Genomic DNA, 25887 nt, shown 5'->3' with positions numbered 1-25887 from the left:
AAATAACTGTGAATGATGTGAATAAAGACTATCAATCTGGTAGTCATTTTGCGAATGAGAAACACACCAGGACACTGCTTCGTAAATGAAGATGAACACTTGATTCCATGTTCTGTACAAAACTTTGAAGGTGGCTACAGTTCACGTTCCCTTATTGCTTGAAACTCCTGTGGATATAAGTCTCCCATTACTACATTCAGATTTCCCTGCAGTGTTACAAATTATATCTGAATTTTTGTTGTTCACAATGTTCCTACAAGCATAGGCACCCAGTTAAATTATTTGTGTAACTGTTTGAAGTGTTAGAAAACTGAGCTAACAATAACCACAAATTAATTGAAGAAATACAGCAGCCAGCCACTTTTTATACAGTGTTATTTATGCTTAGAGGCCGGCTGTTCTACATCTACATCTACATTTATACTCCGCAAGCCACCTAACGGTGTGTGGCGGAGGGCACTTTACGTGCCATTGTCATTACCTCCCTTTCCTGTTCCAGTCGCGTACGGTTCGCGGGAAGAATGACTGCCGGAAAGCCTCCGTGCACGCTTGAATCTCTCTAATTTTACATTCGTGATCTCCTCGGGAGGTATAAGCAGGGGGAAGCAATATATTCAATACCTCATCCAGAAATGCACCCTCTCGAAACCTGGACAGCAAGCTACACCGCGACGCAGTGCGCCTCTCTTGCAGAGTCTGCCACTTGAGCTTGCTAAACATCTCCATAACGCTATCACACTTACCAAATAACCCTGCGATGAAACACGGTGCTCTTCTTTGGATCTTCTCTATCTCCTCTGCCCTGGTACGGATCCCATACTGATGAGCAATACTCAAGTATAGGCCAAACGAGTGTTTTGTAAGCCACCTCCTTTGTTGATGGACTACATTTTCTAAGGACTCTCCCAATGAATGTTGTGCTGTGAGAAGTAATTTAATCTACAGCCACTCTACCAAACCACCATTAACATGGATAAATCAATGTTAGCTGCAAATATTTCCCTAACCAAATGAGAATAACAAGCATTACCAAAGGAAAGAGAGAATAAATAACACTTCCTGCAACTAATTATTCCAACAGATCTATGATATTAACTGGCATGCTTACAGAAATGAAATAAAATACACCAGAACACATCAAAATTAAGAATTGCATTAATTTCTCATTACTGTGAAATGATGAACAATGAGCAATGAAATTAAATACAGAGTTTACCTATTTACCGCCTGTGATACAGTTACTGTCAAACTTCATAATGTAAATCAGGAACAAAACACATTCCATCTTAAATCAGGAATAGAAAACACACTACTACTTTTTACAATTATCAGTACATGAAATACTAATTGTTTCTGTACAACTTGAATCCAAGGTTTCATATATAGATTTCAACCATTAGCTGGTCCCTGTACTACACTTTTGAGCTTTGCAGATATTTCATAAAGCTAGATTTCTGAAAAGCATTTGTCATGGTCCTCCCACCACAGACTGTTACCGAAGGTATGGGCAATCAGAATAGGTTCCCAGATATGTAAATGGCGTTCAAACTTCTTAAATAACAGAGTCCAGCACATTGCTCTTGATAGTGAGTGTTCATCAGAGACAAGTGTATCATCAGGAATGCCCCAGCAAAGTGTAACAAGACAGTTGTTATTTTCTACATACATGAATGATCTTACGAGTATGGTGAGCAGCAAACTGCAGCTATTTGTTGATGATCCTGTGGTGCATGGGAAGATGTCACCATTGAGTGACTGTGGGAAGATACGAGAAGACATACACAAAATTTCTAGTTGGTGTGATAAATGGCAGCTAGCTCTAAATATAGAAAAATGTAAGTTAATGTAGATGAGTAGGAAAAACAAATCCATTATGTTCAAATACAACACTAGTAGTGTGCTGCTTGACACAGTCACATCAGTTAAATATCTAGGCATTATGTTGCAATGCGATATGAAATGGAAAGATCATGTTAAGGACTGTAGGGAGTGAAGGCGAGGCTCAACTTCAGTTTCCAGGGAGAATTTTAGGAAAGTGGGGTTCATCTGTAAAGGAGGTTGACTATAGAACGCTAATCGATTCATTCTTGAGTACTGCTGAAGTGTTTGGATTCCACACAAAGTCAGACTGAAGGAAGACATTGAAGCAATTCACAGGCAGATGGCTAGTTTTGTTACCAGTAGGTTCAAACAACACATAAGTATTACAAACATGCTTCAGGAACTCAAATAGAAATCCCTGGAAGAAAGGCAAGGTTCTTCTTGAGAAAGTTTAGAGAACCGGTATTTGAAGCTGTCTGCAGAAGGATTCTACTGCCACTAACGTACATTTCATTTAAGGCATATGAAGTAAGATAAGAGAAATTAGAACTCGTACAGAGGCATATAAAGTGTCTTTTTTTTCTTACCTCTGTTTGTGAGGGGAACAGTATAGGAAATGACTGGTACTGGTAGAAGGTGCCCTCCACGATGCACCATAAGGTGGCTTGTGGAGTATAGATATAGATGCAGATGTACATGAAGTAGTGAAGAATATTGGCAGCACAGGGAATTCACTACTTCGTAATACGTCTGTGTCAGGTACAGAAATGTATAAACTTAATTTGATATACTAGTTTGTTCAAAATGATTATTAACCACATTACATTCATTTTCCACACAAACTATTCCAGTCCCAAACTTCAAAATTTACCTCTGTTGTAACTAAAATGCACTGTATTTTATCTATTGAGCAAATAGTATGGATCTCTAATACAGCCATAGCTGAACACATTAACACTATGTGAATTATAGGAAAGAAAATTTATATTGGTTGGAAATTACGATTCTGCAAGAAAATTCTCCATATTGTTCGAAGTGTGTGAACAGTAACAAAAATTTAGATCTTTATGAAACAATGTCACAAAACTTGAAGTACCATGAATAATAATCTATGTGCAACAAGAAATAAAATACTTGCAAACGAGTATTTTATATAAAATATTATATCGACGTTAACAGCAATGCTGTTCCCAAAATATACATACTCTCATGATACTCTTCTCGGATCTGCAGCCAGGTCTTTATGCCAAGTTGACAATGTAGCGTCTCACCTGTAGGTGACAGGTAGTTCGATTGTCAAAATATTGTGTCACCTTGACTTGAAAATCTGGCTCCAAACTCGAGAAGAGTATCACAAATTATTTTGCTAAAAAGGCCTATGAATTCATAATACATACTCCTATTCGTTTAGTATGCATAACAACAAAAATATAGCTGACAACAAGGGGCTTATTTGGCCAGGACTTTGTTAGAGGAACTACACTAACATTCACTTAAAGTGACAGGCAAATCAGGGTAAATTGTATATCAATGATTGTAAGAATTTTTGAAACTGAATTTAGTACATTCTGGGACATATTTGTCCACTTCCTTGGGGATGCAGTCTGGGAAGTGTTAACTGACACAGGCAGGATGAAAACTGAGGCCAGCTGTTTATCACAGCATCTACCTCCACAATTCAAAATAGTGGTTCACTGCTGTGAAAGTCTGTACAAATTTTCTTTGTGTTGATCTATGTCAACGTTAACACAAAGGGAAATTCAACTAATGCAAAAGGGGAATTAACTACATATCAAGAAATTAAACATAAACCTGAAATGTTTATCACTCCTCAAATTATGTAATGAATATAACTGGGCTCAGGCTGAACACTTTGAACACCTTCCGTATGCTACCCACAAATAGAACCTCAAGAAAGAAATGCACTTCCCTCCAGTGTCACTTCCCTCCAGGCTGGTCTTTTCAATGAAGTTGAGCGGCTAATAAAATGCCATGTCAGTGAATAAAAATGATCAGTGCTTAACACAGTAAACCTGTACCAACATATATTAAGTGCTCTGGCTGTGTATCTGTAACCTCACCTAATCTGTCCAGCATATCATCACACTTCAACTGGAGTGGACGACTCCAAAATGAGTCTTTGGAAGATACAGATTGCCTGGGAATAAGAGACTTTTTAGAGCCTTTTCATTTGCTAAGTAAAGGACAGTTGGACATATTTCTTAGCTTCAAATTGCACTTTTTTATGTTCTCTAACTTGCAAAGATCCTTCGTTCTCACAAGGAAGTGAATCATCCCACAGCACTCATTATTGTTACAGATTCACATATGCAGGTTATTCAATTCTATCACAAACAGTGCAACTGGAATCAACTGGTTTTGTCGTCCTAGATCCGAGACGTAGCCAATGCCTTTTTCAGCCATTTTTGAAGTTACTATTACACAACTCTTGTGGAAATAAAGAGATTATGGATAGCCGTTTGTACAACTGCATGCACCATCTGCCACTTTCTTTCAGACTTTGTACTAAATTCTCAACTAATGCATGTCAGTGTCATCAAATTCTGCTCTCTTAAATGAATTGCAACCATAGGTTCCTATCACAGAGTTAACAACACAGGTGAAATACTTTATTCCAATGTGTTCAAGTTTTGTCATTAAATATTCTCTGAAGTGAGGTGTTGACTATCTAGCAGACTACAAAACATCTTTGTAAGAGTCATTCTCATAACTGCTAAATTAAAAGTATTTCATAATGTCCTGCAGCACAAAAAAGTAAGTAAAATGAAATTTGCTGTTCTCCTCATCTGGTTTCTTATTCATGTGCTATTCAAGACTTTAAATTTCCTTACATCATGATCCTTTGGCTGAAGGTAAAGTGTCATCAAATTAACAATTCATCCCTGCTATCACCATTTTGTTCTTGATATTTGTTCAATAAGATTTAACATCTGACATACAAAACCCCTGGAACCCCCTCACTGGTTCATCTTATTGCATTGTTTTCGAAGCACGAAATTTGCTTTCTCCAAGTTGCACTTTGCAACACGTTTAAAGGCTCACTTTTTTTAACTCTTGTAATTGTCTCCAAATCATGACAAAGAAGTTTTGAAATATAGCTCAAAGGTGCCTAAAATCTTTCTCTATAAGGCTCTGCAACATAACTTTTGCACTCAGTGAAGCTTCAAATAGCAAGGTGTCAACACACGCGGAAAAAAAAAAAGGGACACAGCTCAGAAGTGAATATGATGTGTAAGGTGGCTGAATGATGTCACGTTGGCACCAAATTTCACCACACTTCTGTCCAATGTCACTGAGGATGTCACACACATGGGAAGGTCATCACACCCCCTTACCCATATTTCACGCCTTCTTTCGAAGCCTCTGCAATAGAGGTCAGAACAGCGACACCCAGCATTGAAATCACACAGATGAGTGGCCAAGGAAAACATTTCAAACACACTGACATTCAGAATCGAAATGAAAAGCCTCAAGAGGAAGCATAAAGGGTGTCAAAGAAACCACCACTTCCGCAGAGGTGTTGATTCCCACACAGTTCACAGTCAGAAACCACAGTTCAAAGTGTGATGCGCAACAGGACAATGATCTTGACAAAGTTCAACACTGTTGACGCCCTCTGAGCAATTCACCTTGTTAGAGAGGTGTGAATTGTCCAGGGGATGTGAGCAGTGTCAAAAGTTGTCAAAAACATCGTCCTGTCACTCACCACACCGTGGACTGATGTTTCCATCCATGAAATTTATGGGAATCACTGCCCCAAGGGTAGAGGTGGTTTTACTCACACCGCTTATGCCAACTCCTGGGGTCTCTTTGCGTTGATTCTGAGCAGTGGTGCACCTGAAAAGTTTTCCGCAACCACCCATTAGAAAATCATGTGATTTCTATGCTGGGCATTGTGGTTCTGATCACCATCACAGAGGCATTAAAAGAAGGAGGTGAAATGTGGGTAAGAGGAGGTGTGACTAATTTCCCACTGGGTGACACACCCACAGTACACATCACTTGAACTTCTGAGCTCTGAACCTTTTTTTTTTTTTCCCCCACGTGCTAACAACTTGCTGTCTGAAGCATCGATGAGCCCAAGGTGATGTCGCAAAGCACCACCACACTTCTGCACCACTACTGACGAAGGTTGTAAGCACCTATGAGGTAACGTTGAAACTTCTGTGTCACAATGGGAGAGAATTACAGTGTTTCAAAACTGTGACCCTTTAACTGTATTGCACAGTGTATTTGTATCTTCACATGGGTTATGTAAAGGTCAATCAAATTTGATAGCCATTCCAAACTAACTGAATGGTAGAAGACAAATACAGCAGAGTCCCACAAATCCGAACGTTTGGTTAATCCGAACATGAAAAATGTTAATCTAAGTATGGAAAACTGTGCAGTAAATTGCCGTATATACACACTATTTTAATTTACACAATGCAGTAAACCAATATTAGAAAAATTGGCAGGAAAACATTAGGTTTAAACAATGCATAACAATGCAATAAAAGCTGTCAAACTTACTAAAATACAGCGGACTTTTTAGATGACAAAAACTCAGTCATTGTTTTTTGGCATAATTAAGACAATCTGTTATATGACGCATAGTTGCACCATCGCCTCAAACATCAAATCAGCAGGTGTAGCAGTAGGCTGTTGCTCCAAATAACATAGCACGAGGTCAAGGGCTTCTGTTACGTCACTGTGTGTAGCTTTCACACTCATTGTCACTTCCGTCATAGCAGTCAACTTCCTCCGGGTCTTGAGTCACAGCAGCTACTAAATCAGTGTCAGTAATGTTCTCCACACATACCCCATCCACTGCCATCCACTCATTTATGTCTCCTTCACTAGCTTCTTCACATCCAGGAATTGTTTGTATCATTTGTAGTAGATTTTCCTCTTCATTTTCAACTAGGATGTCCTGAAATTCAAGAGATGTCCACAGTTTTCTCCGCGATTTTCTCAGAGTATTTTCTGAAATATTCTGCCGTGCCTCAACGGCCCAATAAACATCATCCTTCACATTGGTCTTTTTTATTTTGTCCACTAAAAGAATGCTATCATCTTGGATCAGCAGTCTTAAAAATTGTTTTCTGTAAATCAGTTTTAATGTTTGCAATACACCCTGGTCCATCAGCTGTAGAAGTGGTGTAACATTCAGTGGCAAAAATTTTGCCATATTTTCTCGATCACATAATTTCTCGATCACATAATTCCTCAATGCTGGTGTGAGATGATGCGTTATCAATCAAAACGATTTCACGGGGAGACAAATGATTTTCCTTAGAAAACTGTCAAACAAAGGGAACAAACTGGCCGTGCAACCATTCTTTGAACAGCTTACCATCCATCCATGCTTTTTTCTGGTTGCGATAATATACCAGCAAGGACTTCATGTTGCAGTTTTTAAAAGCTCTGGACCTAGCAGATCAGCATTAAAGGCAGCTTGTGATTACCAGCAGTGTTGCTGCACGCTAATAAAGCCACACGATCCTTGTACATTTTAAAACCAGGAGCATAGTTTTTTGCTTTTGGTGCCAGGCTTTTTGTTGGCAATGCCCTAAAATTAAGGCGAGTCTCGTCAGCATTATAAATTTGTTGGGCAGAATACTTTCGCTCTCTTATCATTTTTTCACACTCACCCAAGTATTCCTTCATTGCATCATGGACAGAAGAAAGATTCTCTCCAGTAATTGTTAGCTGACTGATTCCATGACGTTTTTTGAATCTGTACAACCAACCCGTACTTTCACTAAAAGACTCATAACCATTTCCCCTTTCTCTATCCTGCATAAACCAAAGGAAAAGAGCTTCATCCACTTTATCATACTGGAACTGTTTCAAAGTCTGTCGAATTTAGAGTGTTCTTCCCGAAGACGTTGCACAGGACTGTTCAAGCTTCACTCGGTTCATCTTCCAATCACAAATGGTTGCTTTAACAACACCCAGTTCCTTTGCCAGTTTAGATACATTCTCACCACTGTCTATCCACTTCAAAGCATTCAGTTTTTCTTTGAGAGTAATTGTTGTATGTTTCTGCTTACTCATGATGAAAATACGTACACCACTACACCTGAACGAATACAATACAACTATGAGTGCCAGCGATCAATAATTAACACAACCAAGTGCTTTGCGAGTCAACTGGCAGTGCACTGACCTCAGGCACTACAAAGATCTCAACAATGCACAACAACAATGGCAGGGAGTGAGAGTGAGTCATTGTTCCCACACTTGTTCCCATTTGTTGCGATGATGTACCTACTTATATGCTTGGTATACTTCATTCTAGATACTCGTTACCATAATTCCGGCTAATATGAACAAATCGGTAATCCGAACAAGGTCCGATCCCAATTAGTTTGGATTAACGGGACTCTACTGTACCTTGTTTACATACAGACTTCAGCATTTAATCTACGTTAAACTGGACTGTTGTAAGTACAATAATTATTTTCCTAAAGTTGTTTATATTTACGAATGTATTACCACTACAATCGTATGTCCATTACCTAGTGTCCATCTTTGTTATCAGTAATGCTATATGATGTCTCTCTCCGGTTGACAAGTTATGTCCAAATATTTTAACTTGTGCACACAACCTCTTAAGTGAAGAAATCTTCTGGTAATAAGAATTATAACTAACACACCCTTTGCTTATAGTGCTAAGACCTGAATTCTGTCAAGGTACAATTGAATTTTTCCCACAATAAGATCATGAGAAACTTAGGTCACACTACAACTACAGTAATACTCCACAACTCACAGTGAAATGTGTGGAAGAAAGAGTCTGGCACTTTTACTACATCTCATCCCTTCCATTCCACTCCCTGATAGCCCGAGGGAAGGGGAAAAACCTGTAAGCACCAAGCTCAGATCAAATATCACATATTTTATGCACTTTATTAACAAGACTTAGAAGCACAGGTGGCAGTAATAGATCAGGACAATCTTGAGTAGTTACAAATCCTGAACGTTATAACAGTATAAAACTGTCCATAAACCTCACGTACGTAGAATGAAGCATATTTCAATGGCATGATGACAAGTTTCTACTGTATAAAATTGAAGTTAATAATGATAAAGATTAGATTAATATGAGTAAAGAGCTGGGTGAGTGGTAAGATTGGGAATCAAGCACAGAAAATAAAGAAATAAAAGGGGCAAGTAATTGTCAGAACATGGCAATGTAAACAGTATCATCATGGGAATGCCGTAAGTACAGAATTAAAGGAACAGAAAGCAAGGGCGATTACAAGGCATAGGGAACAATAAAGAACATAAAAGAATGGGATAGTATGTGCTGTAATCTGGGTCATATTAAAGAGAGTATTACAACTGAGGGTCACATCATACCACTTGAGGGTTTCTTTTTCTTTTTCCTTCAATTATTCAGTAATGGGTTGCCCTGGGACTTTCAAATAAAAAGCATTTAGTTCAGCAACTGTGGCCTACAAATTAAAACCACCTAGCTGAATGCATTTCTTAACATTTTTAGTAGCTCAAAGTTATTGGTCACAAATGAAAAAAAATTCAATTTTTGATACTGGTTTTCCAAATAAAGAGTAATTTCTCAGCCTCAATACTTTTGGGCTAATACACTATTTAGCACAGTTACTTTCTATAAAATATCAATGGTGAGAAGCTTACACTTTAAAAATACACATTTTTAAAAAATGGATTTTTTGAATTTTTTCCTTTTTTGGCCTGCAATACCTTTGTCAGGGGTCCAGATAAAAATATGGAAATTACACACTTCAAAGACCTTTACAATAGCAAACTTCAGTACAAATTGCAATTTTGAGATTCACTTGGAAGTTATGAAAAATTACTGATATGATTAAAAAAAGTTTTTTAACATCCACAATATCTAGGCTAATGGTATAAAGTATATCAATTACCTAATTTAAACATATCTACGATTATTTGTTATTTTTTATACTGAAAATGAGCCAACTAACTACGTTATATTGTTCTCATCTTATTTGAATTTACTATGTTGTTCATTGAACATCTGAGAAATTTCTTCACTTAATTTGGACATTAGGTTAAAATTTAGCCCAGTCACAGTTGTTAATTCCAGGAGAGAGTGAGAGTGAGTGAGAGAGAGAGAGAGAGAGAGAGAGAGAGAGAGAGATAGAGAGAGAGAGATAGAGAGAGAGAGAGAGATAGAGATAGAGAGCTTCAACCCAAAGTTGATCCTTCTCAAATTTTTAAGCGATATCTTTGGTCCTGGTGGGTGGTAAAATGTAACGTGCACATCATGGTTTTGACAACCAATTCTATCAAATACGGCAATCCAAAACTGTTCTTTATAAACACAAGCCACAATGTAAAGACAAAGGTGTCAGTGGTACTAGTTTTCCACACTGAGGAGACACACTATTGGGATGTTGATATGAAATTACAATTTGAGCAAGTTGTGAGACTGGGGTATAAAACAACAAAAAGATGAAGTGCTTTTACTCTTGTGACAAGTGTTGAACCTTTCCTCCAAGACATTGCTGTAGAGTTCTTGTATTTTCTCACATTTTACAAAAACTTAGGTAATACCTTTTACCTGTTTTCATAGGTCTGTCGCAGACAACTACTTGCGACAGCTCGCTTTGTTGTGCCCCCGACGCCATCACACACCACCTTCCCATGCCATGATGTAAAAAGTGCCACTCTACACCAAGTCTAAAATGTTTTTTGTGAAAGGAGATGGTATGGTTTATTTTATTTCACTGGTTTGCAGCACCATCAGAGCAGTAGGTCAGTTTTTTCGTGAAAGAGTGGTGCAGTTCTATGTAGTTTGTTAATTGCAGTTGAAAAGTGTGTTCTGCTGTAGTGTTGTGTTGTGTTGTGTTCTGTTCTGTTCAAAGTGGCCACTTATGACACAAAAACTGTGACTCTGGTTTATCTCTATCTTTATAACAGAACACAGATGGATGAACTGTGGCCTATTTGTTTACCCAGTGGTAACCTTCAACTTTGTCTTGAACAACAAAGGAATACTTTTCAGAGAAATCGACTGGAACTAAGCATCCATCAACTGCCAAGATCTTTCATAAATTTACTTTGAGCTCTGGCAATAACATGATGAATTTTCAGATTTTCAAGGTTAGCTACCAACACTTCAAAATAATCTTCTCATGGTTTTATGACTGTCACCATTTCTGTTCTGTCTTGGGTCACCCACGGTATTCTATATTGTCAGGCATCTACTCATCTTCTTCCGATTCTTCAAACATGTCAAGTAAAGCTTAAGATCTTTATGGTCAAGTCTCAGATTGGCCTCATTTATCATTAACTTTACACTCAGGTGATACAAACAAACGCATGTGTTACGGGTGCCACATGCCCCTGCAATAGTACACTATTTTGGTCTCAACCCACAAAATACTGACTTTCCAATTTTAATGTCAGGGATTTCCCTCTTAAATTCAGTGAACATTTCATTTAATTAACACAATATTAAACTTTTTTCCTTGAAATTTACTACTCTTTCCCTTCACAGGATAAAAAAATCTTTTCTGCACGGCATCAAATGGCTGTTGTCATCTTCATAAAACCTAATAACTTTTACAACTGTGTTTTCGGCTATCAAATTAGATGAACTTTTCTTCGTAATGCCGGTAAAATGCCTTATTCTTTTACTGACTGTCTCGTTAGTGTAACCAAACATTCTGACACATTAAATTCATCATAAACTTTTGCTTGACTCCAAGAACTTAGCAATAGATAATCATCATTTTGTCCTCTTTATTTGAAATACGGCATTTAGTTTCTGCCACATAGCAAATCATCACGCTCAGTTGGTGCATTTGTAGAACTCCTATCTAGTTTAGTGCAAATTTCCTTTTGAAATGAAACTTCCAAATTCATTCTCGCAAGAGTTGCCACTTTCTCAATTATTGCATTCATGGCACAAGCTTTTTTTCCCTTCACTTAGGTTTTTTGTTTAATTTAATATGTTAAGTCCCATAGTGCTCAGAGCCATTAATTTAATAGCAAGCAACACACCAAGGATATGGCACATTGACTCTACTTTTCTTTTATAGTTCCTTGTGTGAGACAAAATTCTTTATCTAAACCACCATTACAGTACAAACTTGCAGATGCTGTGTCCTAGCCTATCGAAACTTTCGGCAAATAATCATTTCTTACTTTAATTTAATGTGTTTAAATTATGTAACTGACTTTTTCCATCAGCCTTAATATCACAAATGTTAAATGTATTTCTGACTCACATTTGAAATTTTTTTTCATAACTTCTAGTTGTATTTGAAAGTTGAAATTTATACTGATGTTTGATATCATAACGGTTTATTACATCTGCAATTCTCAGGTTTTTATTAGGTCCTCTAACAAAGATACTGCAGAAAAAAATGACAACTTCAAAAATCTGTTTTCTAAAATATGTATTTTTTAGGTATAAGATTATCATCATTGGTACTTTATAAAAAGGAACTATACTATACAGCATAAAAGCACAAAAAATACTGAGGCTCACAATTTACTATTCCTTTGAAAACTGGTGGTAAAAAAAAATGATTTTTTTTTTTTTTTTTTTTAAATTTCCAGACAATGATTAGATTAGATAGCCTTGAGCTATTAAAAACATATTAAGAAATACGTTCAGTTAGGTGATAATGGTTTTAATTTGTAGGCCAGGGTGTGTTCAATTTAATTATTTTTATTTGAAAAGCCTAGGGCAATCCATTACTGAATAATTCAAAAAACTGCAGCTGCTTGCAAATGCAAAAAATTGCTTTAGGCTTGAAACAAAAATGACCACTGTTTCTAAATGACAAACAAAAAATAATTTAAAAATTTTTTTGTGTTCTCTAAACATTAGGGAATTCATCCAGTAAATACCAAATTTTTTGAGGAAGGACAAACAAGCATTTTTTTTTTCCTGGACTTCTTGGTATGGAATGGCCCCTCACATAAATTTTTTGCACCTGTTCCTTGTTTGTCATAAAAAGGACAGACATCTATTTCTAATTAGATGAATTTTAAATTACAATTTGTAGACCATTTTTAGAATAGGTAATTGTACCCATCTCCCTACCCCAACTGTCTATTGCACAGCAGAATACTAAATGACTAAATTATTTTCTTCGCAAAAAAGAAAAAGCAACAAATTACGGGTAGGACAACAACTCTACAAGCAATCTATATAATTACAGTATGATACTGAAAGAAAAAATTCAACCCAAGAGGGCAACAGACAGAGACTCTCTCTTCAATGAATCAATAGGAATTATTACACTTGATGGGAAAGACAAATGCTCAATACAGCATTGGCACAGCACTAGTTTACAGGGAGATTGGTTATCTTGGCTGGCCGGAGTGGCTATGCAATTCTAGGCACTACAGTCTCGAGCCGAGCGACCGCTATGGTCGCAGGTTCAAATCCTGCCTCGGGCATGGATGTGTGTGATGTCCTTAGGTTAGTTAGGTTTAATTAGCTCTAAGTTCTAGGCGACTGATGACCTGAGAAGTTAAGTCGCATAGTGCTCAGAGTCATTTGAACCTAATTTTTGGTTATCTCGGAAACAGGTTGATCATTCTACATTACCTCCAGACAGCAATGAAGATGGTCATGTGGAGCAGACAGAAACAGCAAAGTTACAAAGGGTATCACTGCAAGACACTCAGTGTCACCATCAATCTCTCAGCACATCACATCAACCACCATTTATAGCATGGTGTAACACCTCAGTTCAACTTTGTTCTTATTTCATTAAAATGAAATGTTCTACCCCTGCCAGATGGATTCATTTATGATGACCACTGTGATTTGTGTATGTTGCTTTCAATCTCTCTTTACAACATCAATGACTGTGCTGCTGACGGCGTAAGGTCTGTTTAAAATATTGTCTGGGCAGCAACTTTGTATTGGTAAACTAAGTTTGTGCACTCTTGACTGTAATTTTTGGCTTTTCATAGGCAAAAAACTTCAGGATCTATTAATGTCTCAAAACATTGCAACCTACCCATTCACTAGCAAGACTAGACCAATGACTTTTGCCTTTGAAGTATCAGTTATGGCACCTAAAATCATCAAATTCATTTCTTAAAAATGTACATGTTTCAAGTCTGGAAGCATTACCAATAAAACTGTAGCAGGTATCTGAAAGCTATGAAATGTCATCCATCACAGAAACACTGATCCCTAGTGATCATCATCAAAAAGGGCAGCACCGAGAGAATGCACTTTTAGTTACTCTGCAAGTAAATAATGTGAGCAGGCTTCACAGACTTCACCTGATCACAAAATGCAAATAATTACTGAATCTTAAAGGAAACAAAAATAGCTTCTTCTGGAAGTTCAAACTTTTCATCTCAATGGATAAAGTTAACAAATAGATGTAATAGAATAATTATTTAAATAAAAATTAATTTTTAATATGACATGTTTTATAGTAGGTTAAATGGTATAAAATAACTTTGTGTAATCTCATACAGAATCCTAACCATTACAGTTAGTTCTGACAATTTGTGAGTGTTAATTTTTTATGGAAAATTATTTTATACCATTTAATCCAATATAAAACATATTAAAAATTACATTTTAAATAAATAATTATTTCCATTTTTTCCATGTAAAATTTTTCAATCAATTTCCAACATCTTGATGAAATTACAACAGAGACTTGGTAAAACTCAGGTTTATTACAGTTTCTCTTCACCTTATTTTACCAATATACTCCCTCCTCTCATATTTATCTTGTGAAAAGACTGAAGATAAAAATTAGAATGGTTCAAGTTCACATTGTAGGCTTCCAGCAACTGTTTATATCCTGCAAACCATTCACAACTGGAACAGGAAAAAGGGGGAATGGCAGCAATATGCAATGTACCCTCCACCACACACCACACAAGAAAAGTGCTTTAATATTGCATTGTCATCCCAGTCTGAAATATGCTGAAAGTTACAAGTGTCCAACTCACTGGGAAGTTAATTTAAAACCAATAGGAAAATTTCTACCTAATGAACAGACATGAGAGTGAGTTAATAAAAAGAGTAGTAAAATAAGTCAGGTATACACCAAGTTTGGTTGATACTGTACCAGGTTTTCACATCCTCACAAACTCATAGGGCTGCATGTTGTTTGTGTGTGTGTGTGTGTGTGTGTGTGTGTGTGTGTGTGTGTGTGAGAGAGAGAGAGAGAGAGAGAGAGAGAGAGAGAGAGAGAGAGAGAGAGAGAGAGAGAGGGGGGGGGGGGGGGGGATTCAGGGAGGGGGCTTGCTGTCACAGTAATTTTTTCCAGGTTCTAAGTTACACGTGCACCCAGTTTGCTAGAAATTGCACGGCGTCAGAGAGCTGCATCAATAAATTGAATAGACTGTCATAGACTCTTTCTGCAGCAGGGAATTTATGCACAGTGTGCCTGTAGAGGTTGTGGCGCAATCTGCTAAGCACAGCCATCCTACAGGAACTCCGTTATGCTTCCTTGTCACCCCATTTTCACCCTATCAAAGGTAGGTGGTTCTCACCCTCACATTATTGCACTGTCATCAGTTCTGAGCTATCTTTAAAATGTCAAGTATCTAGCTCATTGGGAAATCAGCTCAAAAGCAATTGCAAAATTTGTACTGAATAGGTAGAAGGGCAACAGAACGACCTAAAAAATGTGTTAAAAAAGACTAGCAGTATAATCTGGTAACAATGCTGTTCTCAATATGTGATATTTTAACACATGAAACTAATTACTCATTTGTTCAGAGATTTTTATCAGCAACTGCACTACCCAAGTGCAGTATTATCAATTGCATTCTGCCCTACACCACCTTTACATCTGCCGACAGCTGTCATCGCTGTTTGTCCCTATTTCACTTCTGCACTTCAGTTGTATTGTAGTTAATTTAGGCTCTCACACAAGCTCTTCACATAAGTCCCAAGGGCAAGATTTCATTTCTAGACAGCCACAGTAGTTTACAATACACACTATGTGTGTTTTATTTTTATAAATGCAGGAATTGAACTAGTGTTTAAGAATTAAAAATGTGTGTTACAATCATGGTGTTATAGAATGAGATTTTCACTCTGCAGCGGAGTGTGCACTGATATGAAACTTCCTGGCAGATTAAAACTGCGTGCCGGACCGAGACTCGACCTCAGGACCTTTGCCTTTTGCGGGCAAGTGCTCTACCATCTGAGCTACCCAAGCACAACTCACGCTCTGTCCTCACAGCTTTACTTCTGCCAGTAGGGTACCTCGTCTCCTACCTACCAAACTTCACAGAAGCTCTCCTGCGAACCTTGCAGAACTAGCACTCCTAAAAGAAAGGATATTGCAGAAACATGGCGTAGCCACAGCCTGGGGGATATTTCCAGAATGAGATTTTCACTCTGCAGTGGAGTGTGTGCTGATATATGAATCATATCAGTGCACGCTCCGCTGCAGAATGAAAATCTCATTCTGGGAACATCCCCCAGGCTAAGCCATGTTTCAGCAATATCTTTGCTTTCAGGAGTGATAGTTTTGCAAGGTTCGCAGGAGAGCTTCTGTAAAGTATGGAAGGTAGGAGAAGAGGTACTGGCAGAAGTAAAGCTGTGAGGACATGGCGTGAGTCGTGCTTGGGTAGCTCAGATGGTAGAGCACTTCCCCGCGAAAGGCAAAGGTCCCAAGTTCGAGTCTCGGTATGGCACATAGTTTTAATCTGCCAGGAAGTTTCATATCAGTGCACACTCCGCTGCAGAGTGAAAATCTCATTCTATAACACCATGATTGTAACACACATTTTTAATTCTTAAACACTAGTTCAATTCCTGCATTTATAAAAATAAAACACACATAGCACAACGAGACTGGAAACCCACACTTTCAAAATATGAATCCTCTTTTGCTGAAGTAGTAGTACCAGTTTCTACACGTTTGTGCATCTGCCAGCTTTTATATCTCTTGTCAATCAACAAATAAAAGGAAATGACAGAAAATATAGAGGATGGTCAAAAAAATGGTTCAGTCGAATGCCTTATTCCACAAAGTGAAACTTTAAATTTCATAATAAATATGGGCTGAATGAATAAAAATTACGCTTACAATAGTTACTAAAAATGACATGGCAGTTGCACTGCAACTACATCACTGAAATACATTGTCACATCTGGTCACTCCAGGAATCATTGTAAGCATATTGCAAGTTATGATTCTTGCCAGAAAATCCTCTTAATTTTCCATGGGAGTTTTAAAGACAACATATTTAATGCACGATCAAAACAAGATACTACGGTATGTCACATAAATTTAGGAGTGGAAGCAGTAAGTTTAGGTGGGGAAGCTAACTAACAAACAAGACCACATCTTCCTTTCAGCTTCCAGCAGAAAACCTTGCGAGATATTTGAAGACTCTCAAGACTCTGCTTTGACTTCATAATGCAGACATAGGGTGTCTCCGGGAACTTTTATTTAAATTACAGCCACCCTGGATGGCCTATGCACCACCGAGAATTGTGAGAGTTTCTTTGTGGAAACAGTGAGGCCACTGGCCAACAATTAGGGTATACATTAATACAAAAATTGCACTTTGATTCAAATATATTTACATATGCATTACACTACAAAACTTTTCACTGTGCGATACTTTTGGAAGTCTCCAGTGTAGACCATTTCCATTGTCATTTCACTCAGACTGTTTCACTGAATCATTACCATCATCAAAAACATTGTCATTCTTGTTTTGACTAAGATATTTCTCTAAAATCTCTTCCTCAGACATTACTGTGCATGAGGAACTAGCCATTTCACACCTACTAACTCGAACTTAATAACTACAACTTTTTTCTCAATACAACTGCTAGAGAGTGACACCGAGTTAATGTAGGCTTCCTTGGAGGGGAGTACTATCAGCACTGATGCATAGTACAGTCAGATTCGACATTGGAGTGCAAAACAGCATCCGCAACGTCAAGTGCCGTGTGGTGATGGAGCGGAAAGGATAAAAGCTGACTGTTTTTATTCATCTGCATTTGACAAAATGAGAAACAATTTTGTTTGTGCCATTTTGCAGCAAGCTTCTGGGGCTTAAATATATCTCTTTCCCTTTCCACTTAACCATTATGACAAAAAAAAGGGGGACACCAAGAAACGAAATCATGATCTCCGAAGCAACAGTAACAAGAACTATGGAGACTATCACAATGTAACTACCATGATTAACTGTTGATACAAAATTAAAATACTTCAAATTGTGCAGAGGAAGTGGGGCTCAATCAGTGAATTTAAATGACAACAATACCTCAACAAAGTGTGTAAATATATAGACTGAAATAAATTACACACAATGGTGACTGTCAGTTAAAAGGTTAGATAATAGAAAAAAGCAAGACAGTCCCAAGAAGGCAAATGCTGTAGCAGATAAAGCACATAATACAAGACTTAAATTAATAACATATTGCAAAGCGAACAAAAATAAAAGACGCACACAGAGAGAAATTAAAATTGAGACTCCTACTAACCAAACTACAGACTGTGAACAAAACAATGGTGAAGAGGAACAGCAGAAAACTAGTAGAGAAAGGTGCAGTACCACCACTGCATCTGTCAGTTGAACACACTCTGTATATTGTTTCCAATACAACCAATATGAAACATTTGTTTTCAACTAGATTAAGATAAATATTACCATAACTGGGGTTGTGCTTTCATTTACAATACCAAAATGAAAACATTCCCTTACAAACTATAAAAATATTAATGTACTGCAGTAATATCAATACCTCCTAAGGCTCAACTACATACTCTGCAGAAGTGATTACCAAACGCCCAAAGCACTATAATGAAGTCAATTAATTGCATTTGTAACAAGAGTACACTTCAATAACCACTCTAGTTATACATTGAATTGTGCACTTCTGTAGTGAGTCATCTAAAAGGCTGAAGAAAATTATCTATTGACATTTTCAGTACAGATTACGAAAACAACATTCTTGTGAAACACAACTACCTCTTTATTCATACAAAGTAATGAGTGCTACTGATAGGGGATTTCAAAATGATTACACATTTATAGATTTCCAGAAGGCTTTTGACACTGCTCTTTGCTAGCAGCATCTTAGCAAATTGGGTGTCTAATGGTGTATCACCACAGTTGTGCAACTGAATTTGTCCTGTCAGATCACAGTTCCCAGTAACTGATGGGATGTCATCAAGTACAAGAGAAGTCAAGTAAAACAGAAGTGATAACTGGAATTTCCAAGGCAGTGTTAGAGGCTCTCCTACTCTTCCTAAAATATATAAATTATTCTGGACACAATCTGAACAGCACCCTTACATTGTTCACAAATGATGATGCTGTTTACTCTCTAGTAAGGTCATCAGAAAGTCAAATCCAATTGCAAAATGATCTAGACAAGATATTTGCATGGTGCAGAAAGGTGGCAGCTGACTCTAAAGAAAGGAAAAGGGTGAGGTGAAACACACGAGTATTAAAAGGAATCTGTTACATTTATCACACATGATAAATCGCTCAAATTTAAAGGCTGTCAATTGAACTGAATACCTAGAGATTACAATTATGAACAACTTGTATTTGAAAGATCACATAGAAAATGTTGTGGGGGGAAAGCAAACTAAAGACTTGCCTACATCACACATTCTCATCCCCTACTGGAAGTAGGGAAGGAAGGAAGATCAGGGTTTAACATCCCATCAACAACAAAGTCATTAGAGATGGTGCTCTTCTGAAGTACTGTTCCATGGTATGTGAGCCTCAACAGATTGGAGTCTCAGAGGACAAAAAAAAGGAAGAGAGTGTTGTGGATATGAAATACAAGTCGGGGTGGCAATTATTAAAAGAAAGGCATTTCTTGTTGTGGTTGGACCTTTTCACAACGAATGAATCATGAAATTTCTCCTGCATATGCAATAATATTTTGCCGACTCCAATTTACATAAGGAGAAATTTCTGTTTTAATAAAATAATGGAAATAAGAGCTCTCACTGATACAATTAAGTTTGTTTTTCCCATGTGCTATTCATAAGTGGAATGGTAGAGGAATAGTTAAAATATGGGTCAATGAACCATCTGCCAAGTAGTGTTTCACATTCAAATCACTTTCCTGAGAAAAATGTGTTAGCTTTATGACTCTACATCAATCAAGATTTTTTTACAAAACATAAATATGGCTCAATGTAGTTTGCCCAAGCACAAAGAAAGTCTCCCTCCAATGTCTTTGACACTACAGTTCAAGCTATAAAATCATACACATCATGGGCATCTGTGTGTAGCTGTTTACAAGTTTTACAGCAGTTAAGCTGTGTCTTAGACAGTATAGAAGGTAATGACCATCCCTAGTTTCTCATAGATGACGTTGCTCTGAACTTTTCCGAATACCTCCAGGTGTTTCAAAGCCAGCTAAGAAGTGTAAAATTACACTTAAGCATTCCAACAGCATTTACATCTTACGCTGTGATTAACCAGTTTTCAGTCCACCAATAGTTCACCACACCACAGATTCCAATAAAACAAGTAATCAACCCCTCTTCCACTTACCAAACTAGACACTAACATGAAACGATAGCTGAGCCTGCAGCTAAACACCAGTCTTTTAAGAAACCTTTTTTTCTTCCCCTGTACAGACACACAATGGTTGTTATCCATGGTATCTTAGGCACAACATTCTACTCAGAATATATTCAAGACCTCTTGAAATATCCCAATTATTGTAGGAAACATCCCCCCACCCTCACTATCCCTTTGCAGTAACACTTATTTAGTTATCAGCATCATCAGAAAAGAGAACTGCAATTACCTTTTTTGCATGAGGTTGAAGGTCTTTTAGGCAAGGCAAATGAATGACTACAGGAGAGAGAAAAAAAAAAATACGTAAATAAAAATGGTTGGCTGGATGGGACTTTGAATTCTTGTCCTTTGAAATGAATGTTCAGTGATTTAACCAGTTCCCCATATTGCACACAGGTGAACTGTAAATTTAAAGCCATACTGACTGAACAATTTTTCATCCGCAATTAATTAGGATGTCTTTACAGCACATTATGTCTATTGAACAGTATGTTATGTCTATAATGAAAATTAGCTGCAGATGATGAATTGTACAAAAATTATCTGCGGTACTGCAGACAGATAGCTTCAGAAACATCAATATGTGTTATTAAAGTATGTATTTTGTTAAAAAGCTATGAACATAATAACCATAATACTAGAACTGTATCACACACATTTTTACTCATTATTTGACGGAAAATAAAGTGAAACCACTGATGATGCTGATACTTCATTGAAACACATGGAAAGACGGAAGCGTCCGATCCCACCCGTCTGCTTTGACCCATGACATCACAAATATGGCGGAAACAAAAACAAACACACACACTTTCCACAAGAAGCCTAATGATACTAACGAGACAAGCGCGGGAAATGAGGTGTTTTGGGTGGGGGGCAAACTAAATATAAACAAATTTAGTCGCCTTGCGTAGCTACAACGTGTAAGTGAAGACAGCCATGCATGAATACCCACCCACCACCCCAGGGGTCGTAACCCCTGCAACCCATAGAAGATAAAGATGCTTCAGTAGCTGATTAGTGTTTTTTGTCTTTTAAAAAAAAAAAAAATCTCACGGGATAGAACAAACAGATCAGAAAGATAAATATAATAAACTAAAACAGAAATTCGAGGAAACAGATAATTAAAATAAGTAATAAGTGTTTTTAAATTTTTAAAAAAATCTCACGAGATAGAACGAACAGACCAGAAAAGTAAATAAAATAAGATAAAACAGAACTGGAGACAGCCACACTCAAACCAAACTCCGCGCCGTCGTGACGTCACACACAACACCCTTACGTCACGGGTCAAAGCCGACGCGTGGGATCAGACGCTTCTGTCGACCCAAACACATATGGGTTAAAAACAAGAAAATTGTGTTTGCTCAAGCCACAATCCTTTCTGGGAAACATATTTGAAAGCAAACACTGGCAAAAATGAGCTTTAATCTCAAGATTTTTAAAGCAAAACTATATAAGAGAATCACTGGTATCAATAAGATACATAAGTATGTCACACAAAAGTTGCCTGAATGGCAGAGTATTGATGGATTATGTACACTTTATATGACACAATTCATCAAAATAACACACATGATGTTTGGCTAATGGATAAAAATGAAATAACCAATGACTTAATAAGGTGAAATACAATGAGACTTTTTTTATTCAACATGGACATTTCTATATCTTTGGTTGTGATGGGTGAATGGAGCTATATAGTGTAAAGGTGGAGATGTTTACCGACAAAAATTACTGACAACATTGGGATAATTTAGAAAATTACAAATAAGGATTCCATTTTTTTCCTTATTACCCACAAATCCCTTTCGATTGTTCGCAGCGTGAACTAAACTGGAAATTTAAATGTTAAGTAGTACACTGTACACAAAACCTTTAAGTGGACCGTCTTAATAACAAGCCTTTTTCCTTTTTTAACAAATACAATATTTATTTTGAGTTTGCACATCTGTGTGAAAAATGTTTTATGCAACTGTTTCTATAACCCACATTTCCAAGTCCTTGTGTATCAAACAAGAAAATCTGATCAAAGTTGGGAAGTGTATTAACTAATATTTTGACACCAACTAGTGTAAAAGTACTGAGATGATTACTAAAATGAACAGATTCTACATATATACAACAGGTGTTGTACACAGCATTTTATATATAGCACTTTCTCAGTAAACAGAAGGTTATATGTTGAATAACACAACATTAACATTTCACTGAGGGGAAAAGAATAATAATAATAAGAAGGAACACATAATTGGCAGAGAGCAAAAGGGAATGATGACAAATTAGTTGCAAGGTAGCATAGCCAATGGATGTGAAGATGAAAAAGGTTGTCGATCAGATTGACCAATACCATAGCAAAATGTACTTCAAATTTAATGCACTTTTCATAGTCAATAATCAAGACAGCAACATAAATTCAAAAAACTGTTCAATATAGCAAACAAATTCAGTGTAGTAATGTGATAACTGTAAATAAATGTTGTAAAATGATTTTTCTATTAAGTGTTTATTATATCATAAATGAATTTTTTTTTCTGTCATGCCACTTCCATCACCTGAGAGCTCTGAAAGGTATAGTAGTGTGCTGAAATTTGTTTGTAAATATTTCTTGTGTATTCTTGTTCTTTTGACATGTTCCATATCCTGGATGATCTCCACGCTATAGATCAATTGGAATGAAAAGAACATCTAATCTAATCTTTTTGTATAACATGTATGTATACCTCAACTGCTAAAATTGCAGAAGCCCAGGGGAGGGAGGGAGGCGCAAAATGTAACTGTTACACAGATGAATAAAAAATTTTCGAAGTGCATATGGATCAACATTGTGATGAAATTTAGGAGGCCTAATTTCATTTCTGGGATTAAAAATGGATGCTTACTGCATTACTACAGTTCATTCATATGGAACACATCCTAATAGAACTGTCAGCATTAACTCATTAAGAAATTACCAGGGGGAGGTGCGGCAGCAGGCAATTTAAAAAATCCGAAAGGTTATAGAACACTGACTGAAAAGAAAAACCATTCTACATTGCTGTTGAATAACTGAATAGTAATGTTTCAATTTAGCTATAAACGATTGTAACTCGTAAACGCTTGTACGAGTAGCAACCATCATTAATGTTTACAGTAAATTTTGCTTTATAGCTTCCATATGTTGAATGAAAAGTGTCTTTCCGTGTACCTATATGTAAATATGCAGTTATGTACTGGCCAATAATAACTGTATTTTAACAGATATGGATTACTGTATCTACACAACTGAGGAATCCGCCTTATGTAGCCTAAAAGCTATCTACATCCTCATGAGTAAATAAAATAATAATGGAAGTTCTTACTTAACATGTTTATCATGTTCTCATTACAAACAGTTCAGAATTAACATGTCAACAACTGTGGCTTTGTGTGCACTTCTCACACATATTTAACCCTGCGAGTATTCTCTTTTTATATACGTTCCTACAGGCGACCATGAGAATAATTTGTCAAGAAGTGATTTAAAAAAAAAAAAAATCCGTTTAAATACACGACCACAACAGTTCACTCTTGTCTAGATCTGAAACAAAAGTCCGTTTTTCTGGAAAAATGCAGCTGAGGAGGTAGTATGATATACGAAAGTATTTAACCGTTTGCAGTGTTAGTTATTAAATTTTTATTTACATGATTCCAGCAATTGAGATCCCTGAGGTGGCACTACAATTAGGAATACACAAGGAAAAACGTATATACACTCTTTTTTACATACACAATACAGGTACCTTCAAAGTGTTACTCGATGATTTATCAAGTGGCTCAAAATTTGGTGTCTGTTCTTGGCGATTGTGCGGCGACTTTGTCATCGTAACTTCGCTTTGTTCTGCTGTTGCATTTGTGTTTGTGGCCATTTTGAAACCACTTTCCTAGATCATCGGACACCGTTCTACGCGTTTTTGTCTCTCATGTTTCATCGAACTTTCCACATTTCGCACACCCAACCACCCACAACCACTAATACGTTTTCCACCGCACCAGTAGCACCATACACATGACACAATCTCACTTGCATTTAGGCAAAGATACGAATGCTACAAAGACTTCGTAAAATTGTGTGTTGGCAGCCTTCTTTTGGCACCTTTGCTACAGTCGAATCTTGTTTTTTATTCCCATATTCTACCCATTACGCATCATATTTATTACAGCTGAATAGCAGTCTATGGTCAAAATTGTCATGTATTTCATCGTACTTAAATAATTCCAAACAGCAACCAGAAGATAGCAATCTCCACGCTTAACACTGCAATTACAGCATATTCATCCATCCTTTTTTCAGTCTATAAATGGAAACATACTTTATTTTTAACTACATAAGTATGAATAAGAAATGAGCGGTAGAGTGCCAGTTTTCTGTTCATTTGCGTTGTAACTGTTACACAACGACGTCAGGAAAGGTCTTGCACAACAGAGTGTTTCCAAAACAAGTTGAAATACAGGGTTATGTACATAAAACTATGAAGAAATGTTTGTCACTCTAGACGCAGAATGGATTCCCGTAATATATGAACGCAGTCCCCTGCTTGAGACTTCAGTTCCCGAACATTTTGTTGTTCAGACACAATCCAACGTTCCATATTATTGTAGGAATTCAACATGTGCCCTGTTTTCAGGAAATAAGTGACTAAAATTGCCGTATCAGTAAGAAGTTTCAAAACTAAATTTATATAATATTTTTAACCATACAACGCAAAAAGCTTCGAACCAAGTTCTGCTATAACTCCAATTAAAATTTATTTGTACACCGTACGGAACTGAACGAAATGGAAATATTTTTCGTTAGATTTTAGTAAAACGCATCCTCGCATCAACCAAACGCAAATGTTTTTCGATAAATACGAATAAAATGTGACCAAATGCTGACATTTTCAAACGTTTTTATTTACAATGGTTAATATATGACAATATTTAATAAACTTATCTCTTGCGACAAATTACACGTTATTAAGACAGGAACTGTTGATAAGCATGCTTACTTATAAAGGTTTTCTGTACATAAAGAGATGAACAAGGGCTACTTATTTCTGTATCGCCGGAAGTCGGTAGGAGTCGGTCTACATTAGCCTGCACATGTTTTGTGTCGGGACACAGCTAACATCAGTGGTCTAATACAGAACTCTGCACAATGTATTAGCCGATCACCATATTATTGCACGTGTGAGTGCTTCGATCTGTTTGTTGTTGGCCAGAGCGTAATCGGCGTTGGTAGTATACTGACCTGAAAGCATTGACTATGCGACACGTTTTCCTTCGACACAAAAAATGGTTCAAATGGCTCTGAGCACTATGACACTTAACTTCTGAGGTCATCAGTCCCCTAGAACGTAGAACTACTTAAACCTAACTAACCTAAGGACATCACACACATCCATGCCCAACACAGGATTCGAACCTGCGACCGTAGCGGTCGCGCGGTTCCAGACTGTAGCGCGTAGAACCGCTCGGCCACCCAGGCCGGCCCTTCGACACAACTGTAGTTGTTTACTGTAACGTCACCGC

The 25887-nt window shown here is 37.1% G+C and overlaps 1 protein-coding gene across 14 annotated transcripts in view; it reads right to left on the bottom strand.

Moving 5' to 3' along the window:
* Positions 1-24537, bottom strand: part of LOC126469755 (CTTNBP2 N-terminal-like protein) — a 224879-nt gene extending 200342 nt beyond the window's left edge. For 4 of the 14 annotated variants that reach the window (XR_007586065.1, XM_050096972.1, XM_050096971.1 and 1 more), the window contains exon 1: positions 24117-24536. Coding sequence is in view for 11 of the 14 variants with exons in the window: in XM_050096972.1 (XP_049952929.1) it covers positions 24117-24242 (126 nt within the window). In the remaining 3 variants the exon portion in view is untranslated. Of the gene's footprint in view, positions 1-8602; positions 8694-24103 lie in introns of all 14 variants that reach the window. The other 10 variants (XM_050096978.1, XM_050096981.1, XM_050096979.1 and 7 more) reach the window with 6 other exon arrangements.
* Between the last annotated feature and the right edge of the window lie 1350 nt (positions 24538-25887).

The sequence above is a fragment of the Schistocerca serialis genome, chromosome 3 (assembly GCF_023864345.2).
Source record: "Schistocerca serialis cubense isolate TAMUIC-IGC-003099 chromosome 3, iqSchSeri2.2, whole genome shotgun sequence".
Taxonomy (NCBI): Eukaryota; Metazoa; Arthropoda; class Insecta; order Orthoptera; family Acrididae; genus Schistocerca; species Schistocerca serialis.
Note: the sequence above shows the minus strand (reverse complement) of the source record. Positions and strands in the feature narration are given on the sequence as shown.